This window comes from Pezoporus flaviventris, unplaced genomic scaffold (genome assembly GCF_033815535.1).
Source record: "Pezoporus flaviventris isolate CSIRO_AGI_PZ_B2104156 unplaced genomic scaffold, CSIRO_AGI_Pfla_v1 ptg000036l, whole genome shotgun sequence".
NCBI lineage: Eukaryota > Metazoa > Chordata > Aves > Psittaciformes > Psittacidae > Pezoporus > Pezoporus flaviventris.
Window position 1 is genome coordinate 14,803,768 of NW_026892584.1, and position 21,988 is coordinate 14,825,755.

A 21,988-nucleotide genomic window follows, 5' to 3' on the forward strand; every position below is an offset into this window, starting at 1 on the left:
GCTCCTCTGCCTGGCTGGGGTGTGCAGGACTGAGGGAGTGCTGTCCTCCTCTGCCCCCCTCCAGCAGTGGCTGCTGCTGGAGGAAGGATGGAGCCTGTACCAGGGGAGCTGCTGGAGACCCTGGGGTGTGAGATGGACTATGCCCTGAAACAGGTCTCCCACAGCCCCACATGTCCTTGGGGACACATCGCTGCCAGGCAGCTAAGGCAGGTAGGAAGCTGTTTTCCCATCTCATGCGACATCCCAAAGTACGGGAAGCAGCTATGTCCTGCAAGAGGAGAGTGCCTCAGTTTTACTCAGCTTGGTGCCTTCTTGTGGTGAGCTGTGCTGCTGATGGCTCCCCTTCCAGCCCAGCCAGAGCCCCTCAGTCCCCCAGATGCTGTGCAGTGGGAAAAGCTCCTCAGACAGTCCTGGGACTTCTTCATTCCAAGACCACTCCTGTTGGCCTCCATGGTGGGACGTAACAGGTGGGCCTCCCCTTAGAAACTGCCCTTTCATTTTTTACTGCATGTGTTTCCTTCCCCTGACAAAGCCATTTTAAAAATAATGTACAAGGCATAAAAAGGCTAAGCTCATGTTTAGTCCTTCCAAAATAAAGTTATAAGGCCCCTCCCCCAAGCAGAAGGAATGACTGAATTTTTTCCTAAACAAATTTGCAGTAAACAACTCCTATGCCAACATGTCCTTGCATTGTTTGGCTTTTAAAGTGCAGCCTTGGGCTAGTACATGAGAACTGGAGAATGGGAGTAGAACATTCTCATTGTCTTAGCTGGGAGAAGTACTAAGAAATGAAGCAATGATGCAAATAGCTGAAAGTAGAACATGTTTCTAGCAGGCTTCCCTTTTAATAGCCTACATCATTAACAATGTATGGCATGGAAACAGATGATTTTTTTCTCTGAAAATCTACATTTGTAACAAAGTCCAAGCCTGAAGGAACTAGCCATTGGGTTTTGGGACTAAGTTTCCCCCCAAAATGCTCTAGAACAAATATCCTATTGTGGTATTTGAGAGAGAGAGACTGCAGTTTTACAGTCACCATCAATTGCTCGAGGATTGCGTTTGTCAGAGGGAGAAATCCTGCTCTCCTCAGCCCCAGGGAGAGCAGTTAGATGCTCTCCCTTGTGTTGGCCACACGCATGTGGCTACAAGGTGAATTGTATCAGCTTGCTGTTCTAGCCGAAACCTACTCTCTTGTTTTTATTTTTCTTTTTACAAGGCTAGTTACAGTCACATGAGCTGAAGTAAATGGTTATTTTTTAGCTGGCTCAGCCCATTTGTTGGTGTTTGGCAGCATAGTTCTGCTTAAATCTATTGTGAAGCTACATGTAAAGATGTCATTATGACACTGTCACAGAAAATGCTTCCACTTTTATGCAGAATGACTAGCATTATCCTAATGGAAAAAGAAAGCAACTTGCCATGATGTGTACTGGAGGCTCCATTAAAGCTAAAGAGATTTTTTTTAATCCTGTGATGGAGGTATTGCCATAAATAAATCTTTCTACTTAAATTGTCAGACATCAGTGTTTAATTTTGAAAGTGAATCTGGTTTTATCCTTAAGCTTGAGAGCTAATGACACCAGCCTACTCTGAAACACTTCGAAAGGATTTTTGTTTCCAGAATTTTTTCTTTTGTTGGGGTATGGCTATGGAAATAACCTGGGTTTCTCCCCTTTACCTTTTCCTCACTCCTTTGTTAGGAAAAAAACATGTGATTTTAGTATGAAAAAGAGTTCTTTGAAAAGTACTTTTCTTTCTCACCCTTCAAACTCAAATAAAGGTTTTGAGTCAGGCCACACTGACTTAAATATTCAGGTTTGAGATAAAGCAGGAGACTTTTAGAACTGAATAGGTCAGGTGAGTAATTGCTTGCCTGGACTTGCCCATTTGATCTCTTTTTAATTATCTTATAACTTCTTTTCAAAATGCAAAACCTGCTTGCATTTTGTTCTGGTCTTTTTGTATTCTGGAGCTTGTGATCTGAAAGCAGCTGTTCTGTCCATATTTTGGTGTTGTGTCACACACAGGTGGTTCCTGATTATGTTTCTAGTAGAAGTTCCTTTGAAAAGTCCGTTTGTCTGCCCAGGCTTTAATTTGCTTACTCTGCATGTTTGGTTAGTGTTAGTAAAAGCAGGTTGTGAGCATAGTTACTGGCAGCCTATCAGGAAGGGCATGACTATACCTAATGCAACTCTTTCCAGTGAATAAGGTCAAGAAAGCTCTTTTCCAAATCGTCCAGCTTTGTTCATGGCAGGAGCTGGCGTTTGCCCTAAGACTTATTTCTATCAGAGACTTACCTCAGAGCTACGCCGCTTCCTTCTCTCTGCCTCATAAACATTTAAAATGCATACCACTCTGTAAGAGACCATTGCATAGAGTTAGAAATACATCAGATGTAATGGGAAGGAGTTGAGATGACAGTTCTTACAGTTATAAAGCCACTTGGCAAGGAAGTGATTTTATTTCCCCATAAAGTCCGTTGTGGCTATTCAGTGAAGAGACTGGAGAGAAAGGAGGTCTGTATCCTGGCTGGGAAAAAGAAGCAGCAAGATACAAGATCACTCTCATATTTACAGGGAGTTCCAAAGAGGGATTTACTTTGTAAAATGCTGAGGGGAGCTCCTAACCTGTCTTTGGGGGGAGGGAAATTTGTGTCTTTTCCACTCACCTTATCTGTGATCCATTATATGGAGGTTAGTTCCACTGTCTAGCTTAGTGTGGTTTTGAAGGACCTTTTCACCTCTGCTATAAACCTGCTGTGGAGAGGACTCGGTGCCAACAGTTCCTCTGTTATTAAGTTATCTGGGATGCAACAAAAAGATACTTTTCCGTCTAATTCTTTCTGGGGTTACTTAACAGTGAGTGCTGTCCTGCATTCGCTGCTGAGAAAGAATGCAGGGAGGTCTACCCTCTACCTGGCTGAGCAGTAGGAGTTACTGGCATGGGGAAACAGGGAAGAAAGGGTTTAGAACTGTTTTTTAATTTACATTTTTTCTCTTATTAGGTGAACGTTTGGCTAAGCCAGAAAGAGGCAAAATGCGAGTGCACAAAATATCCAATGTGAACAAGGCCTTGGATTTCATTGCCAGCAAAGGAGTCAAACTAGTATCTATTGGAGCAGAAGGTAAAGAAACCAGCCGATTTGTCTAGGCCCAACCTGTGCTCAGCTGTTGCCTTTCTCTCACACCTGCATGTCGTTTCCCTTTGTACCTCCCTAGCTCTACCACATCCTTGTAGAATAAGCCACAGAGGGAAATGTAGGATATATTATGCCTTTACTCTGAATTTAAATCTCACCTTCACACCAAACTGCCAAACCTGATTCCCACATGGGCTTTTTGGTCAGGTCCTCCTGATTTTCTTCTGGTTTTCATGAGCTAAGGAAAACATTGAGCAGTGGCAGGAACAAACTGGTTTCTTTCTCAAATCAAGAAAAGTCTCATCTGAAGCATAGCAGCTGCTTGTTGGAGAGCTGCTGGGAAAGACCCCCTGTTGTGGTAGGATATCCCGAGAGTCAAAAGTAAGTGCAATGCCCAGCACAAGTCAGGGACTCCAGAGGCTTCAATTTTCAGTGCTTCCAGGCTTGTGAGCCCCAGAAAGGTGGGTGCTCTCTGTCTGGAAGCCTCGGTATCGTTGTGTAGAGACCACTGTGGGCAGCACCAGGATGCCCCCGAGATGAACTTTCGGATCATGCAGATGGCAGGGAGTTGTGTAGGATTTTTGTCTTCTTAGCAAAGATGGTGGGTGTTTTGCAGATATGTCACCTGAGATCCAGAAAGGCTTGCAGGTTACTAAGGTAGTTTGATCTTTTATAAACCTTAACAACTTGTCATCTTATCTGGTTTGTGTTTTCATGACACTTGTTTTCCTCTGCTCTGGACCTGTGTGCGCGTCCTGCCTATGTATTCCTGTTGTCACTGTTGCTGTGGAGACACTCTGCTTCTGTGGTATTTCTAGGTTTGTCTTTACAGTGACCACAGAAAAAGAGGGAGGTTTGTTATCTCCTTCTTACAGATGGAATTATGTGGTTTCTCCAGGGAAACTCATGTCAGAGCCAGGAAATAAGCCCATGATACAGTTCTGGATGGGCATTTCTCCTCTGGGAGTCACAGGGCTGCAGGGCTGAGCCCTGCCTGTTCTTAGCCCAGGAGGTCAGAGCAGTGTTGGCTGTCCCCAGTTATGGCCTCTCAGGCATGCTTTTGCAGGCATCTCCAAGACATGTGCCCATCCTGTGATCCATTTGTTCTGTGTCAGGTCAGTCAGAATACCTCAGCCACTGCAGGTGCTTATGTTTGCCTTACCAAGACCTTTACCTCAGCATACTGAGACTTGGGAACAATTTCAAACTAGTGTCTAGAGACATTGCAGATGCTACTTTATTTGGTATTAAGAGCAAAATGCAAGAGATGAGTGGCTCAATGATATTGACATTTTGCATGCAAAACTTTTCTTCAGTTTTCTCACAGGAGCAACCTGAGGGTGTTCCTGGCTCTGAGTACTGTTTATGTAGCACAAATGCACATCTGAGGTCATTTTGTGCCCTTACAGAAAAGACTGATGCAATGTCTGATGCAGTTGTCTCTATCTATATGGGACCCTTTTAAAATTGGATCTGTAGCCAGAGGCCTTCTGCCTTAGGAAAATCCCTTCTGTCATTTGGATCTTGGGCAGACATTCGGGTTTTTCTGGGAGCCTAGAGCATGTGTAAGGCCTGTCTTGCCTGCTCTATTCCCTTTTTGTATTTTCTGGTTCTGCTCTCCCTGGCACTAGTTGGCCTTTTCCTCTCCTTCCACTGGATTTTTGTTTTTTGCTCTCTGCTCCTGGATCAGCTGTGACTGTACCCTCACAGTACTTAGAAACCATTTAACAAGTAAAATGGTTTGTGACCAAAGATCTCCCGGGCCCAATTGTTCAGTGTGTATTCATGGCAGTTACCCTGTTCAGAAACAGGCTGAGAGGTGCCATTTTGTGACAGAAGCCGTGATTTTTATCAGTCCAAAGAGTGAGCCTGACCTCCTCTGCCAAATGTTCCTGTCTTTCCTATGTCATTGTGCCCTTGCAGCTACATAGTGAGCTCAATATGGGTTTCTTTATACTAGCAAAGGTAGTACAGCAGTGAAGTACGGACCAAGGTTAGCTTTGATTTTTATCCTGAGCCCATGCTGCAATGACAGCTCAGGCCATGTAAGATCACAGTAAGAGCTCCCCCACTCCAGCTTCTGCCTGTGCACCCAGACCAAGCCCAGGCCACTCTGGTTGTCACCAGGAAACATAACCTGCTGCAGAGGCTTCTGCCTGGTCCGCACAGGTGCTCGGTGTACAGTAACTACACATCAGCCATTAAAGTGGAATTTTACTTTGAAGAGCACAGCAGTAACTGTCCATGGAAGGGATTATAAACTTCCTGGAGCATGAATTTTAAGAGCTTACTTTCAGACTGTAAGAAGACATCATGCAGCAGCAAAGTAGAAGATAAAAGCAGATGAGACAGACATACACTGAGACACCAAGAAAATGAGCTGTAAATGTCTCAAGCATGTTGGACTGATCTAGGAAGTTTTCCAGGTGGCTTTTTCCCCAGGGGATAAAACCACCATCCAGCAGCAGTGTGGTCGTACTGGCTAAGGCAGCACACTCCTGGCCTCGAGGTGGCTTTCTCTGTGCCTGGGTATCTGCTGGGAAGCACGGTTGTGTGTGAAGGGTCTGCAGCTCAGCTGTAGTTCTCTGTGTGTGCTACACAAATGGCATTGGCCATCAATGTCCTGGGTTGTTTGGTTGGGTTTTTCTGTTAAAAAATAAGCTCCAGAAAGCATCCCAAGGAGACTCTCAGATTAGCTTAAGCCTTGTGCAACCTTGTGTTTAATCAGAGCTAAAGCCAGCAAAAAAGTTTTCATGGCATTTATCTTGCATTTCATCAAATAAAAATCCCTCTCAGCTGTTTACAAGCCGAGCTCTTCAGATGTGTCCCAGTAAAAGAGAACCAGAGTTGAAAAGAACTCCCTACACACAGCATGAGTGCAGGACAAATTCCATGTCCACATTCAATGAAGGATGAACTAAGCAGACAGAATAAGTAATAAGAGCTGCTTTTTACAACCGTCTCTGACTGTTAACAATTCAAGATGACTCTAAACATCTTTGTTAGCCAGAGTCCATAGGATCAAAGCAGTTGTGGCATACAGCAGATCTGTGTAAATCTGAATCAAGGAAGTCTCTTGGCTGTTGAGGCTACCAAAATATTTTTCATCTGCTTTTAAATCTCACTGTCATCTGACACCTCAGAAGGCTTCTTATGCTTTAATAGATTCCATACTATGGTGTCAAATGCTCCTGGGATTTAACAGATTGAACAGGTCAAGACGCTAAGACTGTTTTATTTGCACCTCTAATCTACATAGAAGTTGTGGCTTTCTTAGACAGATGTGACTCAGTTGAGTATAAAGATAACTTTGAATTAACTGATCCCTATTTTCACCTTCACAAGTGAAAAGGAGAAATAAAGCTTAGAGATTTTAACAATTGCTGAAGTCCCATTTGAGCAAAGCATCTCCTGAAGCACCAGACAGAGCAAACATACATTTGACAGTGGAAAGAGGGGAAAAGAAGGTCTCTCCATGTCAGTGAGTGAAACATAGCATGTTTGTCCCTATCGCCTGCCCGCTCACAATTAGGGAGCCAGTATGAACACTCCCATCAACAATGCCAGCCATCTGTCCTAAATCTGGTTGCACCATCATTACCAACATGCTTTCAAAAGACAGGGGCATGGATGGCCTATCCTATTTTATTTGGCTTTTGTTAGGGTAAACAAAATGCAGACCAGCCTTTATTTTGTGTCACCACTGTTGCTCTGTGTCTCCAATTCCCAGATCATAATGCTATCCTGCCAGTTGACCATGGGGTAGCCAGAGGCTGTGCTCTCATGGGCAGCTCAGAAGTAGCTAGGGAGAAAACAGTTTCTGTGGCACAGTCATGCAAGCTGGGTGGAAGCATGTTCACTGTTGTAAAAAATTTCCTTCCAGTGGATGCAGATCCCTCACTAGCTTTAGCCAGCAAGTGATCCACCCCCAGGCTGAATTTAAATCACATTAATAACATGTACTTGCCGCTGCTGTTGAGCAAACAGCTGCTGGTGGTGGAGTAAGTGCAGACAAGACTTGCAGAGGTCCTGCCTAGGAAGATCATTTGGAAGGCACAGTTAGGCAGAAGATACTGTCTGAATATTAGCCTTCTAATATTTGAATTGCTCTCACATTACTGAGCCTTACTTATATCAGCAGGGAACAAACACAGTATCTTTAATTAAGCATTAGGTTCTTCTAGCTTTGGAGTGTTATGTTCAGCTTTTTAACAAGTCCTGTGGAGTCACTTTCTGTTCATCACCAGGAAGCAGAAAGCTTCATGCAAACCTGTTTTGTAACCATGTTTTTCATTTTTCTTTCTTGGCCATATTCCACTATATTAGAAAGACACTGGCAGGAGCTGAAGGAATCCTAAAGGAAAAGGAGGTTGGCATTGGGGAATTCAGGGGTGGAAACCCAAATGAGTGATGGCCTTTCTGATCAGGCTGGCTGGCTTTGTAACTGGGTTGCCAGAAGATTTTTAGCTCTAGAAATGAAAAATGCTTACCCACTTCTAACAGATAACAATAGTTTCATTAGCTATTTAAAAAAGGAAAAAAAATAAGAAAAGGACTGGGGATGGTGTGGTTCATTAAGTGTGCATCCCGGGATGGATCACTCACTAACCTCACTCACATCAGTATCTGCTTGGTAGGTGGTGGGTTTTCTCTATGTCAAGAAAAAATAAAATGATACGTAGAAGTGAAGTGGTGGAAATATTCTGGGCTTCTTCCATAGCAGTTTTGCTTTGGTTTACTGCTAAGGAAGAATAAGAAATGGGAGCAGGGAGCATACATCTTCCTTTTTAAATGAATAATGCAGTGAAGAGGGCTGGGGGAGACGAGGTGCTTTCCACCTTAACTCCACCAGATAACTTTATGAAACTTGAATTTGAGAACTTGACCTGAGCATAGTGCTGACTTCTAACGCCACATTAGCAACTTAACACCATCTGTTTTTTTGTAAGCATCTTGACCTTTATTTCCAATTAAAATCTGTGGAACAGGAACATTAATTACCTGTTCCAGCTCACTGATTGATTTATTAGTGTTCATAAAGCACATTTCAACATTAAAGTATTGCCATCAGATTTTAATCTAGTCCATTAAAATAAAGAGCTCAATTTAGTTGCGGATCTTAAATATATCCTAGGGTCCTTCTGCCAACTGCTCTGGTTTTTACAAGCATTGGGGGTTTTTGCTTTTCTATAATCCCCACAAAGATGCATAATGAACAGAAAAAACAAGCTGAAAACATGGATGCTTTCTTTTGTATTTTAGCTGCAGCATCTTGGGTATTTCTAATGATAGTAAGGATTTTCCTTTAAGTTGATTATGGTGCTTTATTGAAGGGGTGAGGAATGCAAAAAGTGCAGAACCGAATATACTTGCCATCACATTATATTTTCTTGCATCAGCCTAGCAGATAACCCAAAAATACCTGTAAAAAATTATTTTGTGAGAAAACTGTCAACAGACAAGCACATTTTTTTCATGCCAGCACAAATAGCTGTAGTTCTTTTGTACTGCAGTGAAAAGTTGTTGTCTATTTAATTCTGGGCAAACCGATGCCCCACCAAGATAAGTACAAGTGTATACTCTTCAAGTGCAGAGCAGAGTGGACACAGCCGTTTACTGCAGTATAACAAGGTGGCATGTCTTATTTTTTGCCTGTTAAATCTGTAAATCCCTAATGCAAATGTATGTCAAAGCACAGCAGAGATTATCCTTCTAATCTACACTGGAAGCTACACCGTACGTGTCACTAAATCACAGAGTTTGGACCAGGTGGACACAGTTTCTGAACTGTTGTCTTCGGGGTGTGTGCTGCTTGCTGGCTTGAATACACAGGTTCACATTTTGAAAGTTTTTCATAATACAAGAACCTTTTTTTAATGGATGAAAAGGAAGACTTTAAATATTGTTGCTTTTGTGACAGAATTCAGACAGGTGGCAGTTGCCTATACAGCAAATTTCTGTTTGCCCCCCAGCATGATGTGCTCCCGCTGGGCAGCTTTATGGAAGCAGCAGCACAGAGGTGTCTACAGGAGTACAAAAATGGCTTCTGGTAGCCTTGTTAGGACTTGAATTATTCTACCTCCAAACAGTAGGTTAACTCAGACCCTCTTGTTACTGAAAATACCCTAGTAACTTGTCAAGTTGTTTGTGAGAGATTCGTCTGTCATGCAGGAACCTGCCAGAGAATGAGTAGGAGAAGGCAGCTCAGCTAGTTTCATTACCCAAAAAAGTTAAGGCTGTAAATTCTGTAACGTGTATATATAGTCTGTGTGGAAGTTTTGTACATGCTGAGGATCAGCACTTGAGGCACAGCTGCTCCCTGTTTGGACTGTTTGGTGCTAATGTACACATGGCAGAAGCCCCTCTGGGCCAGCATCTCCCCAGCACTTCCCCTCAGAACCCTGATCCTCCATCATAAACATCACCACCTCACACATGCAAGTGGTTGCTTTCTAAAGACTGTGAGTTGTTGACCCTTGCCTATTTACATTGCGGAGTCTACTGAGCAATAAAGCACAATCTGCTTAACATCTTAGTTTACGTTACGGTCTGCTCAGGCAGGCCAGCATGGGTCTTTGCTTCCTTTTTAAGCAGGAAGCATGTATTTTGAGGAATGCTCTGTTGTGTCTTTTGGTAATTATATGACTGAAAGAAGTCCTATACAGGCAGTCTGGCGTATACTTGAAACAACATTTTGAAATCAAAATGTTGATGTTTCTTGGGGTTTTTGTGATATATTCTTCACAGGACAGCATCAGCTGTCAGAGCTCATCTGCAGTGGGGCGTCTCAGTGATTCTTCTGGTACAGTTACACTGGGGCTCTTACATAGGTGACTTAGAGTAGGCATATCAGAGTAAGAGAGGAAGACTTTTCTTTTTCCCAGTTTGGCTTCTGTGGCTTCAAAGTGATTGGAATTAAACCTGAGCAAAGTGGTTTTAGGCCTCTGTGGGGAATTACACTAATCAAAATGGTCCTTATTCCTGGTCTTTTAGATCAGCAGTGTCTGTTTTGTGCTGGTGTTATACTGCAAGAGAACCAGTCTGCTCACTGGGTACTGCTGGGCAAGACTGTGCTGTACCAGCAGAGCATCTGGGGAGGCAGGGAAGAATTGGAATTCAAGTTTTCAGCTGGAATTCCAGTTCTTCCATCTACAAAAGAGAAAGCTTCCCAATTTTCCTATTTCACTAGGATTTGCACTTGAAACTTGATGCCTTTTATTTCTTCTCTTTCTACACTTTTTTTTTTTTTTTCCCTAGAAATTGTGGATGGCAATGTTAAAATGACTCTTGGAATGATTTGGACCATCATCCTTCGTTTTGCCATTCAGGATATCTCAGTTGAAGGTAAATCTTAGTTCTTTTCAGCCACTGTTCAACAACGAATAACTGAGGTCACTGAATGGCTTTGCCACTTAACAGGCCTGGAGTGTGCTCTTAGTTGAATCACTGGAAGATCCTAGGCAAGCTGCCCTGTCATTTCACTGGCATTTCTGGACAGATTCAGGTATACTGGGAAGTTTTTCACATCCTCTTTCTGTAAGTGATTTTAAGAGCAGCTCAAAATTATGGCTAACCTCAAAGCCAACACTGATATTGGAATCTATTGCATTTCTTGCAGGTGGATTCAGGGACTACTACTGAAAATAGATGTATCTCTGACAAGTCCTACAAAACTCTCCTCTCTAATCCCAATAAGCTGTCTCCTTACTACAGAACCTCATTAAGAACATAATAAAATTGTCCTCGTAGACTCTTCCAAACAAAGCATTGAGTTGGTCATGTTTTTCCAGCATATGCTTCAGAGAGTCCTGCTTTCCAAGAAAAATAGTTATTTGGTGCTTTTTCTTTCTTTCTGCAGAGACATCTGCTAAAGAAGGACTTTTGTTATGGTGTCAGAGGAAGACAGCCCCCTACAAAAATGTAAACATTCAAAACTTCCATATCAGGTGAGTTACAAGCAGTAACTTAGCTATACAATTTGTGTTATTTTCATATGTCTCTTGGTACATGACAGTGTGTGGATAGCAATGTTCCTGACAGACCGCCCTGAGCAATGCAGATGGTCAGTAATGGTGTAGTTCAGAGAAACACCTAGGAAATTAAAGACTGAGGTTATAACCCAGAGAACTGACATCCCAGTTCCTCAATTCTGGTTCCAATTGCTGCTGTCATAAAGTTCTTCAAATCATGAAGTCCTCTGAAAGCAGCATATGTGCTACAGGTTAAGTAAGACAGCTTTTGCTCTATGAAAACACTTCAGGAGCAGTGAAATAAGGGCTGCACCAGAAACTATGTACTACAGCAGAGCTGGGAAGGGATGAGAGGTTTTCTTGCTCTGCTGTTGATATTTTCAAATTGGCAGATGTTCCAGTGAAGGTTCTGCACAATAGTGCTTTTTCCATCATAGCTTGGAGAGCTGTATGAAACACATAAATGTAAAGCACTTTTTCTGAGAGCTGAAGTGCCATCCACTCCAGTCAGTACTGTAGTGGAGCTAGCTATGAGCGTCTGCCTTCTCCCTAAGGAATGAACTTGTTCCTCCTTTATGGTTTGTATCTACACCTTTTTTCAACCCTGAACTCTACACTTGTCCTTCCATGCTCCACAGGACATGCCCAGAGAGTTCAGCACAGAGAACTGGCAAAAAGGAGATGACAGTGCAAAGGGCATGTCCTAATCACATTGGATTTTTGTAGGGATTGAAAGGAATTTTTATTGCAGTCTCATGCAGGTAGAAGACATGCACTTACAGAGGCACTGTTAGCTAGAAACTAAACCAGAATTAGTCTTCCTGCTATCTTGGTGCCTTCCCTCATGCTTATACCTGTTACTGTCTGTCTCCCTGGCTGAGCACACTGTTCATTGTCCTCTCTTCCATCTCTATCGTAGTTGGAAGGATGGCCTTGGTTTCTGCGCTTTAATTCATAGACACCGTCCAGAGCTCATCGACTATGGGAAGCTACGAAAGGTATGCTCAATTTGTTTGTCAGACTGGATGCTTGGGTCCTTGAAAGTAGAGAGGGAGAAGAATTAGCTTGATAAACATAATTGGAGAACTTCAGCACAAGCTGGCAGTTACAGGATTGGGGGAAGGAAGAAGGGATGAATCAGTACATTCAGGCTTCTTAGTGAAGCATGAACTTTTTGAGCTTCCTGCTTGACTTTCCCTGCTTTCAGGCTGCCTTATATGAGACACACATGCCCCAGTCCCAGCTGATGAACAAAATCTAGCAAATTCAGTAACACCAAATGTGGAACTAGTTCTGTGCTAATGTCACAGACTGGTGAGTCAAATCAGACTTAACATTTCTGTGGAGAGTTGGGTAGAAATTAGATACCTCATGTTCAAGTGCAAAAGCTCCTTGAGGGGCCTGTGTGCCTTCACTGGACACTTGTCACATGCTTCCAGTTTAGCCCTGAGCCACCTGCAATACTGAGCTTCTCATAGCATGTAGGTATCATGCCAGAAAAGCATTTGCCGTAACACTCAATTTTACTTTTGAAGTTGCCACTGATATCATGGTATCTAGCTGCTCCAAAGTTTGCTTCCTGCATGTCTTGGAGACAAGATTGTGAAGTGGATGATGCAAATAAGCTATCTGTGGTTTGTGCTGCCAGCAGTGTCTTGACCCAGCAGGCTGATGGAAGACCAAAGTAGGTTCTCATCCTGCCGGCATTCCTGCAGTTTGCTGAGATCTGATTTCACTGTATCTGTGCACATTTGGAATGAAATGTCACCAAGAGCGTCATTCATGTCTTGTTACTGGTGCATGAACATAAAAGCCCATCACTAATAGACTTGGCCTCTTGAACCATTGTGCAAATAGTATGTAAATGAGTTAATCAGATTATCTGCATCCTTGAAGCAATGAATTGTACAATGCCTGATCTGCTCTTCAGTAACCTTTTAGATCTTTACTGTCTTGCAGAGCAGTCAATTATATTATCTGATCAGTTTTAGTGTCTGGAGTCAGCACGAGATGGATGTGCCTTTCAAAGGTAGCCAGTATAGCATGTCTCCTTCCCAAAAGTTAGCAACTTCTTTCATCAGCATGGTTTTGTATTGAGTTTATGTTCCTAGATATTTTTCCTAGTCTGGCTGTATTAGTGGAGCAAGTGCAATTCTTTTCTGCCTACATGCATTGTCTAGCTGAAGTTGCTTGTACAGTCCAGGCCTCAGAATAAAAGGAGCAAGTCTACCCAGCCTGGTATTAGTGATTCCCTGACACAATAGCTACTTATTTGTTTAGATGGTTTCTATTCACTGCAGGTCTGTCTGCTATTGTTCAGCTCACTGTGGATAAGAGCTCAAGAGTACGTCATAGTCTGCATGTGAGGGATATGCAGAAGATGGGGTTTCCCTTTCTCCTTTTACCCCCGATTGTAGCTCAACTGTGAGCCACATATAAGATCTTTTTATCAAGTGCAATGGTTGACTGATGGCTCAGACGCTCCCTCATATACCACAATCCATATAGAAACATGGTCTGCGTACTGCCATGTTGGGTGCATTTATTACAGATATTCCTGAAAATATGAATCTTGGATTTCTTTCCTAGTGTCTTCAGCTCTGGCAGATGTAGTAAATGCTTGCTCTCTCTTGACTTTCCTCCCCCTCCATCTCCTTTCCTGATTGCTAGTTAATAGAAGGTATTTTTTTATATCACAGTGCAATAATTGCCATGGCAACCTTGTGTGCTGCTAGGATTTGGAAATAGCTGGAGGAGTAGAGAAGAAGATTCCCCATGTGAGTTAGGGTTGTGGTGAAAGAGGAGCCACGGCAGTCTTTAGTCAGCAAAAGTGGAGAATGTGCCTGGTAGGCATCTGCTGAGGGCAGGTTTGCTCTCTGCCACTATTAAAACAATGTAATTCCTCCATGGATAGCTTTCCTCACAGTTGGCCCAGCTGGAGCATGGCAAGTTACTGCTCCTTTTCATGTATCTGCTGGTTCTATGTTCATATCAGCAGAGGGGGAACCGAGGCACCTCTGCAAAATCTCATCTGGGTCAGCACTCTTTTGGGATGTGTGTTTTAGCCTTGGAAGGAATCAGGGCACAGGTGACTTGGCTTTTGTTTGCTCTGCGGCCTTTGGATTCCTAAAGCACGCCTGCAGCTGTGGTGCTGCAGTACAGCACTGCGAGACTTGTAGCTGCTAGACCAGTCTCTACTACTTTCTCCCTTGTCATGGGAATTAACTGAAACTGGTGACTTGAAATAATGATTAGCTGGTGTAAGATGGTGTCGTGGTTTAAACCCAGTCAGGTAATTTGTTCGCTCACTTCCCCCCCTTTTCTTGCCCTCCCCCTGCTCTCGGAGGGACGGAGAGGAGAATCGAAAAGAATGCAACTCCCACGGGTTGAGATAAGAACAGTTTAGTAACTAAGGTATAACACAAATCACTACTGCTACCACCAGTGATAATACTGATAAAGGAAATAACAAGGGAAGAGAATACAACACCTCAGCACCAGCCGACCAATAACTCGCCCCCCAAGCCCAACCAAGCACCGACCGATACCTCCTCCAACCCTGCAGTCTCCCAGCCCTTCCGGCTAACTCCCAGTTACCTCCTGGGCATGACGTGCTGTGGTATGGAATACCTCTTTGGTCAGTTTGGGTCAGGTGTCCTGTCTCTGCTTCCTCCTGGCTTCCCCTCCCCCCTGGCAGAGCATGAGGCTCACAAAGTCCTTGGCCAAACCAAAACATCGCTATCAGCTCTGTTCCCGAGCTGAAAGTCAAAACACTGCACTGCACCAGCTACCAAGGAGGAGAAACATGACTGCTACTGCTGAACCCAGGACATTATCCACCCCTTATTCCATACCATTCACGTCATGCTCAGATCCCACATTTTCAATATACCATCACTCTTATCTCGGTGCACTCTTAACTTAGTGCATGGACCAGTCCCTATAAAGCTGCTGCGTCCATCTGGTCCATGTCAGGCTCCATCTCTTGTAACAGTCTTCCAGAGCAGGAGAGACTGTGTGCAGTGTTCACACTCGTGAATAACCTGGGCAATAGTGTCCATTGTTAAGTCCACCCCTCGATCATGAGTCCATCTCTGTGTTGCATCTCTGCTCTGATGGCCTGAAGTGCCATGGGCCCACCAGGCTTAAAATAATTCACTGTCCCCTTAAGCAGTTTCTGCAGCTTGTTGCTGGGGACTCCATACAGCTGCCTTCCATCTCCGACACTTCCAAAGCACTGGAGGGGCCCAGTGGACTAGATACTTGCCCATACTGTCCCACACACCCTGCCACTCATGACTGTCCAGCCTTGGGGAAAATCTCTTGGTCCCCCTATATTGTTGTCTAACCCCAGACAAGACCCGAACCTGACTCTGCTTAACTTTTGAGATCAGACAAAATGGTTGTGGGTAGAACACAGCCTGTGTGTGTGCCAACATGCTGATCCCCATCACAATCAGCAGGCAGGTCCCAAGGATACCCAAAGGCCATTCAGAGCCTTCAGAACTCTCAAACGATGCTGCTGTGCTTGTCACTGGGGCTGGTGTAGCTGCTGCGCTTGCCGGCTCTCCCACCGCCAGCTTCTCTTTTCCTGAGTCCAGCTCTTCCTCCTCTGCCCTGCTGGGAAATGCTGCGTGGTCTCCTGCATCCTCCTGGGGCTCGGCGGGCGGCTGCCGGGGAATGCTCTCGGCCGTCGCGGGGCTGGGCTCCTCCGCGGGGCTCGGCTCCTCCGCCGCCTTATCCCGCTGCTCGGCAGCTGCTTCCTTCTGCTTCTCGACCGCCCCGGCCTCCTCCACCGGCAGCCGTCCCCTTGCGGCCTCCGGCCCCGCTCCCGCCGCCGCTTGGTCCCCGGGGCCGCTCTCCCGGGCCGCTTCAGCAGCTGCCGGCTCCCGGGACCGCTCCCCATCAGTTCCCCGCAGCCTCACGAAGATGGAAAGTAGGGCGAGGGCCAGGACGGTGAAGAGCAGCCGGACGGCCAGGTACAAGTCCACGGCCACGTCCGTCCCGCCCTGCTGCTGGAGCCCGCCCGTATTACAAGCCATTGCCATAAAGCACAGTGAGACAAGAACCTTAGCCCAGGCCCCACACTTGATAAACACTATCACAGCAAATACCGGCTCTACGTAAGTTACAACATTCTGAAGCTGTGAGATCAAGAGAAACAACTCTGAGAGCCAATAAATCAGCATTGTGATGAGTGACTGTTAATCCAGTCAAATCTGTCGTTATCTCAACCCCTTGTGCCCCACGTTGGGCGCCAAAAAAGAACTGTCGTGGTTTAAACCCAGTCAGGTAATTCGTTCGCTCACTTCCCCCCCTTTTCTTGCCCTCCCCCTGCTCTCAGAGGGACGGAGAGGAGAATCGAAAAGAATGCAACTCCCACGGGTTGAGATAAGAACAGTTTAGTAACTAAGGTATAACACAAATCACTACTGCTATCACCAGTGATAATAATGATAAAGGAAATAACAAGGGAGAGAATACAACACCTCAGCACCAGCTGACCGATAACTCGCCCCCCAAGCCCAACCAAGCACCGGCCGATACCTCCTCCAACACTGCAGTCTCCCAGCCCTTCCGGCTAACTCCCAGTTACCTCCTGGGCATGACGTGCTGTGGTATGGAATACCTCTTTGGTCAGTTTGGGTCAGGTGTCCTGTCTCTGCTTCCTCCTGGCTTCCCCTCCCCCCTGGCAGAGCATGAGGCTCACAAAGTCCTTGGCCAAACCAAAACATCGCTATCAGCTCTGTTCCCGAGCTGAAAGTCAAAACACTGCACTGCACCAGCTACCAAGGAGGAGAAACATGACTGCTACTGCTGAACCCAGGACAGATGGGATGGAACTGAAAGTGATGGAGTTTGGAGGAATTTCGCAGGGCTTGAGAAACTATTGTGATTTTGGACAAGCCCCCAGGGAAACCCCATCTCTTACACAAAGAAGCATCATCTTTGTGATGAGCAGTTCCACCGCCCATGAGGGGTGAAGCTTTTCCCACAGGGAACAGTTTGGGTTTAGCTCTCTGCTCATCTCACAGCTAGTCTAGAGCTGAGGTAGCTTGTTTTTAGTAGCACTGTGTTTAGCTTCATTCCCTGGGAGACTGTGTGATCACACATCTGTCTTACATATGAAGTGGAAGTCTGCTGGCTTCATCTAGATGAGTCTCCAGTTTCCCACATGTTAAGACTTCCAGCCCTTCCTTTGGGAGTGCCCAAGCCCAGTAAGTTTTCCCATCAGGAAACCTCTCCCACCCTGCAGCTTAAAATTTCTTTTTAACCTTTGGCAACATCGCTCCTAGTGTTACTTGCAAACTGATAGGAAAGCTATCTGCAGTGAGTTTGCTCCTCCCTTTCCTTCAGGATCGTGAGGCAGCTCATTCAGATGAGGTGCTCAGGAAGAGCCTGTGTTAACACTAACCACTCTGCCAGGGCATTAGCAATGCCTTGGTGTTCGTGGTCGGCATAGGCTGAAATTTGGTATGCAGTGGTGACATTTCCACAGAAGTAGAAAGTGGCACATGGGCTAGGGGAGGACTGGCAAGGGAGCTGCCACATCGCATTTCTGGATGCTCCTACGCTTGAGGGAAAGAACGTGCACCTTCCTTCCTAAAGGGAGCTATGTCCCTGTCTATGCATAGTGAACATGGTATGTTATATACCAGCTGGTCTCACCTCAGATAAGGCTTTTGGTTACACTTTGGATTCATAGAGGTTTCTCCACAGCAGGCACAGGAGACAAGTCAGCTGAAGCTGAAATGGTATCAGCCCCTAGTTCCATGGCATAAGGTGGTTCCTTGTGCCTGGAGGATAATAAAAATCCCCTGCCTGCACTGCTGCTAAACTCTGAAGAGGTGGATATAGATGTATCTGATGTAGTTAGCATCAAAAGTGTATTATGTAGGAATAAAATACTATTTGACATTGAAATGGGGATCTGTTACCATCTGTGGCAGCTGCTGGTTTCATCACAGTGTGCCAATGCAGCATTTCCTTGCTTAATATTGACTTGTCCCAGTGGACTAAGTATGGATCACTGGTCATGACTGTTTTAATGGCATCTGCATGTGATTTACTTTGGTAGGTGAAATATTAATGACTACTAGGTACATTCAGCCAAAAGAATATGATGCTAATAAGTGATGTTAACATGATACATCCATTAATTCCTAGGGAAATGCTGCAGGAAATTACTTTTCAGAATAGCTCAGTTTCCTACTTTCATGAAGGCTGTAATCCAAGGGCTACATAATGACCAGTGCCATAAAGGAACTTTCCTGCATGCCCATACCCTGTCTGCCCAAGCCTGCGTAGCTTCATCTTTCATGCTGGGTAGCTTCAAAGGAAACTGCATGTTAACTAGAGTTCAGGAACAGCTTAATCTTCCAAGTCAGTGCAATAAGCAAAAGCACATGATCTCAAAGAGGAAAGAAACAGAACACGGATGCCGCTCTAGAAAGGAGGTGAAATAATTATACTCATTATTTCCGAATTTTTAAGGTGGGTCTCAGTATGAGTGGCACAAGTGACAGTATGGAGTGCCACCCCAATCCTTCCTGTCTCCCAAAAGACATTTAGCAAACAAGGTGACTAAACACTAGCGGTTTATTCACAACCTTTCCTCCAGCATAAGCCACTTGTCTCAACAGCAGAAATTGATAGTGCATATGTCATTTGTCATCCATGAAGCAGGTGTACAGGAATACAGGAATCAGGCTTGTATGAGGTCTCATACTGGTTGGTAGGTGTCTTGCTGCTGATCATCATGCTTGAATGCTGGAAGCAATTTGCAGAGGTCTTTCATTTCCAGTGACATCTGCATTTCATATTCTCTTGTATGGCTCTTTAAAATCTAGTCACCTTTATAATGTGACTCATGATGATAAGTCATATTTGACTTCAGTTAGGATTTGATTATTGTGTGTTGATGTCTGTATGTGAAGTGCATCCTGTCACAGCAGAAGGTTTATACAGAGAAGAATAGATATGTACTAAGGAAATGACAAGTCCTGTGCAGTGCCTAGGAGAAGAAGCAATACTCAAGACAAAATGGGTACTTTTATATGTATTTATTTTTTTAGAGATTTATTAAAACATTTCTCTTCCTCCTACTCAACTGGTGTTCAGCAAACTGTACACTAGCTAAGGACAGCACTCACTGCAGATGTTGTTACTATTTTAGCATTGCTTAGATGTTCTAACAGATCCACTGCTCTGTAGCTCTTTACAATGAAAGTTGCAAACCTAATACAAGCATGACATGTAAATGTGAGATATGGCCATTTACTATCAGTATGGCGCGAAGCTAATTTTACTTTAAACTAGGTTCAAGACAAAATGTATTGTTCCTTTTTGTTGCAAGTGCATAGATTATACGTTAATTATCATATCATGAGTCTCCAGGCTTTGCTTTCAAAGCGAAGCTAATTGTTTCTTTCTGCTACATGAGGATTCACACATAGTTTTGTCTGGACTGCACAGTTACCTGAACCAAACAAAGAACAATAGCTCTGTTTTGAGAGAAATGCTGTGTACTTTGTTACAAGTTGATGCTGATACTCTGGCTCTGTTTCTTTCCCAGGATGATCCTCTCACTAATCTAAACACAGCTTTTGATGTGGCTGAGAAATATCTGGATATTCCCAAGATGCTGGATGCAGAAGGTAAAGTAGAACCCAGTGGGTTTTAAGTTGCTTTTTCTCAAGAAATTCCCCACTTCTTCTAGGTGGACACGTACTGTACAAGAATTCAGTAACCTCCAAATGCTGCCTCCATTACCACATAATAAACGTATAGGAAAGAAGTTACAATGGAATAATGAATCAGATGTTCGGCTCTCCTCTTCTTTCTGTGCCACCCAGCCTTCTCGGTCTGGTGTGGAGATCTTAACCTGGGGTTAGAACACTAGGCAGAGATGGGTAACGTCTGGCTATGTCCACTGCTGACGGAAGTGTTCCCTTTCAGGAATCAGGCTTAATACTGAATTAAAATACGGTGTAGGACTGTGTTCCGTTTGCTCCAGAATTATTTATTCCTGAGTTCTTTCTGACATTGCTGGCAATCTTCATTCTGGGGGCATGACCGTAATACAAGCTGCTGCTTCTTGACTATTCAGAAGTGTTGGGCATGAAGACCCTTCTCTGACTGAGAGCCCAAGGCAGAGATCCATGTTGTTCAAAGGTGCTTTTGCTACTGACAGTGACTGATTCTCTGAGGCCACTGGGACAGCAAGGATTACTTTTCAGAGCCTTGTCAGGACCAGGTTGGCAATAGACTTTGAAGACTGTAACTCTGCAATACAAACAACAGCCTGAAATAGTTGTTGGCTGTTTGCCTGAAGCCAGCTGTTTTCAATGGTAGAAGCTGTATTTCAGGCTTGGTTTGGACAACAGAAGCAGTTAAAGGCTTTTGTTAAATAAGGAAGTGAGGAGAACAAGGGGAAAGGGTGGAGAAAGGACAGCTGAAACCAGTGAACCTGTTTGGGGTAACTAAGATGTTCATGTTCCTAGGTAGTATTTCCCATCCACAGGGATGAGTCTTGCTTTCCCTGCCTTCATCATGCTGAGGTCACAAAAAATCATGAGGTTTCTGGAGTAGATTCAAATGCTTCCTGCCATTCTGTAGGAAATAAAGCCACCTCCAAATAAGCAGGTCTAGCTTCAGATCTCATCAAAGCTAGCAGTGATGAAGAGGGCCCATTGCAGATGCTTCCCTTGCTTTTTCCTGATCATTCTCCTCCCTCATGGAGTGGAGTTAATGTGTATTCCTCCACACCATCAATTCTGATCTCTGGAGGTGTTGAATTTCCCCTGAAACTAATGAAAGGGCCTTTTGGAATTCAAGCCATCATTGTGTGGAAATGGAGGATGAGGACATGGAAAGTAAGGCAGAAAGGATCTTTCCTGAAGAATTGCTTGGAGGAATTGCAGTATAATACATCTATAAAAGCCATGTCTACCTGCTACCACTATGGATTGATTCAACCCACCATTCACAGTCATGTTCTCAGGATGGGGAAGTGCTGTGACATGAGACATGCTGACATACGACTGCATTAGCCTGGCCAGTCCACGGAAGCAATTTTGTCATGAGGGAGGGAACCAGGAGGGTGATCCTGGCTTCTGAGAGAGACACATCTTCAGGGGAATGCTGGGAAGCCCCGTGGAATTGCTGTGACAAGCATATACCCCAGCAGGCCTCCTGGACAGTTGTGGTTCTCCCTCTCTCTCTCCTTTGCTTTCTCCCATCAGTTGATTATGCTCTTAACGTGAGGTTTTTTTTGACAGACATTGTTGGAACTGCCCGTCCTGACGAGAAAGCCATCATGACCTATGTTTCTAGCTTCTACCACGCCTTCTCAGGAGCCCAGAAGGTATCACAGGATCCCAAGCTCCCTCCACAGAGCACACCTGGTGCCGTTGCTAATGTCCAAACCTTTTTTTCTTTCTCTCTCTCCTCTCTAGCTATGGGCATCTTTATTATTATGTTCTTGGTAGAGTTGGCTGTTGGTTCAAAGTGGTGCCCCAGACATAATACGTGGGGCAAGGGAGCCAGGAGTCCATGTAGTCAGTGGTACTTCCAGTGGCACTCACTTATGCCTGCACCTTGGCACACACACACAAATCTGAGGGACGAGGGAGCTCTGCCTTCTCCAAACTGCTGCCCTGACAGCTGAGGACCTGCACCCTCGGGTTTCTGGGAAGTCTGAGCTAGGACACTTGGTCTCACAAATGGGGAGGCCACCACATAGATGCTCTGCTCATCAGGACACTGCGGCCTGCTCCCACTGGAAACAATGCTGATACCTATTGTTTTTCAAAGATAGGGAAGCAGAGCTGACTTTTAGTGGTTTTATGAAGGGTTCAAAGAATGCCCAAAGCTT

General features: G+C 44.6%; 1 protein-coding gene across 6 annotated transcripts in view; it reads left to right on the forward strand.

The window, feature by feature from the left end:
* Positions 1–21,988, forward strand: part of ACTN1 (actinin alpha 1) — an 89,825-nt gene that overhangs the window by 43,849 nt on the left and 23,988 nt on the right. For 3 of the 6 annotated variants that reach the window (XM_061463275.1, XM_061463277.1, XM_061463279.1), the window contains exons 3-8: positions 3,008–3,127; positions 10,400–10,486; positions 11,001–11,088; positions 12,032–12,110; positions 19,688–19,769; positions 21,393–21,478. In XM_061463275.1, the coding sequence (XP_061319259.1) occupies positions 3,008–3,127; positions 10,400–10,486; positions 11,001–11,088; positions 12,032–12,110; positions 19,688–19,769; positions 21,393–21,478 (542 nt within the window). The remainder of the gene's footprint in view (positions 1–3,007; positions 3,128–10,399; positions 10,487–11,000; positions 11,089–12,031; positions 12,111–19,687; positions 19,770–21,392; positions 21,479–21,988) is intronic. The other 3 variants (XM_061463276.1, XM_061463278.1, XM_061463280.1) reach the window with 1 other exon arrangement.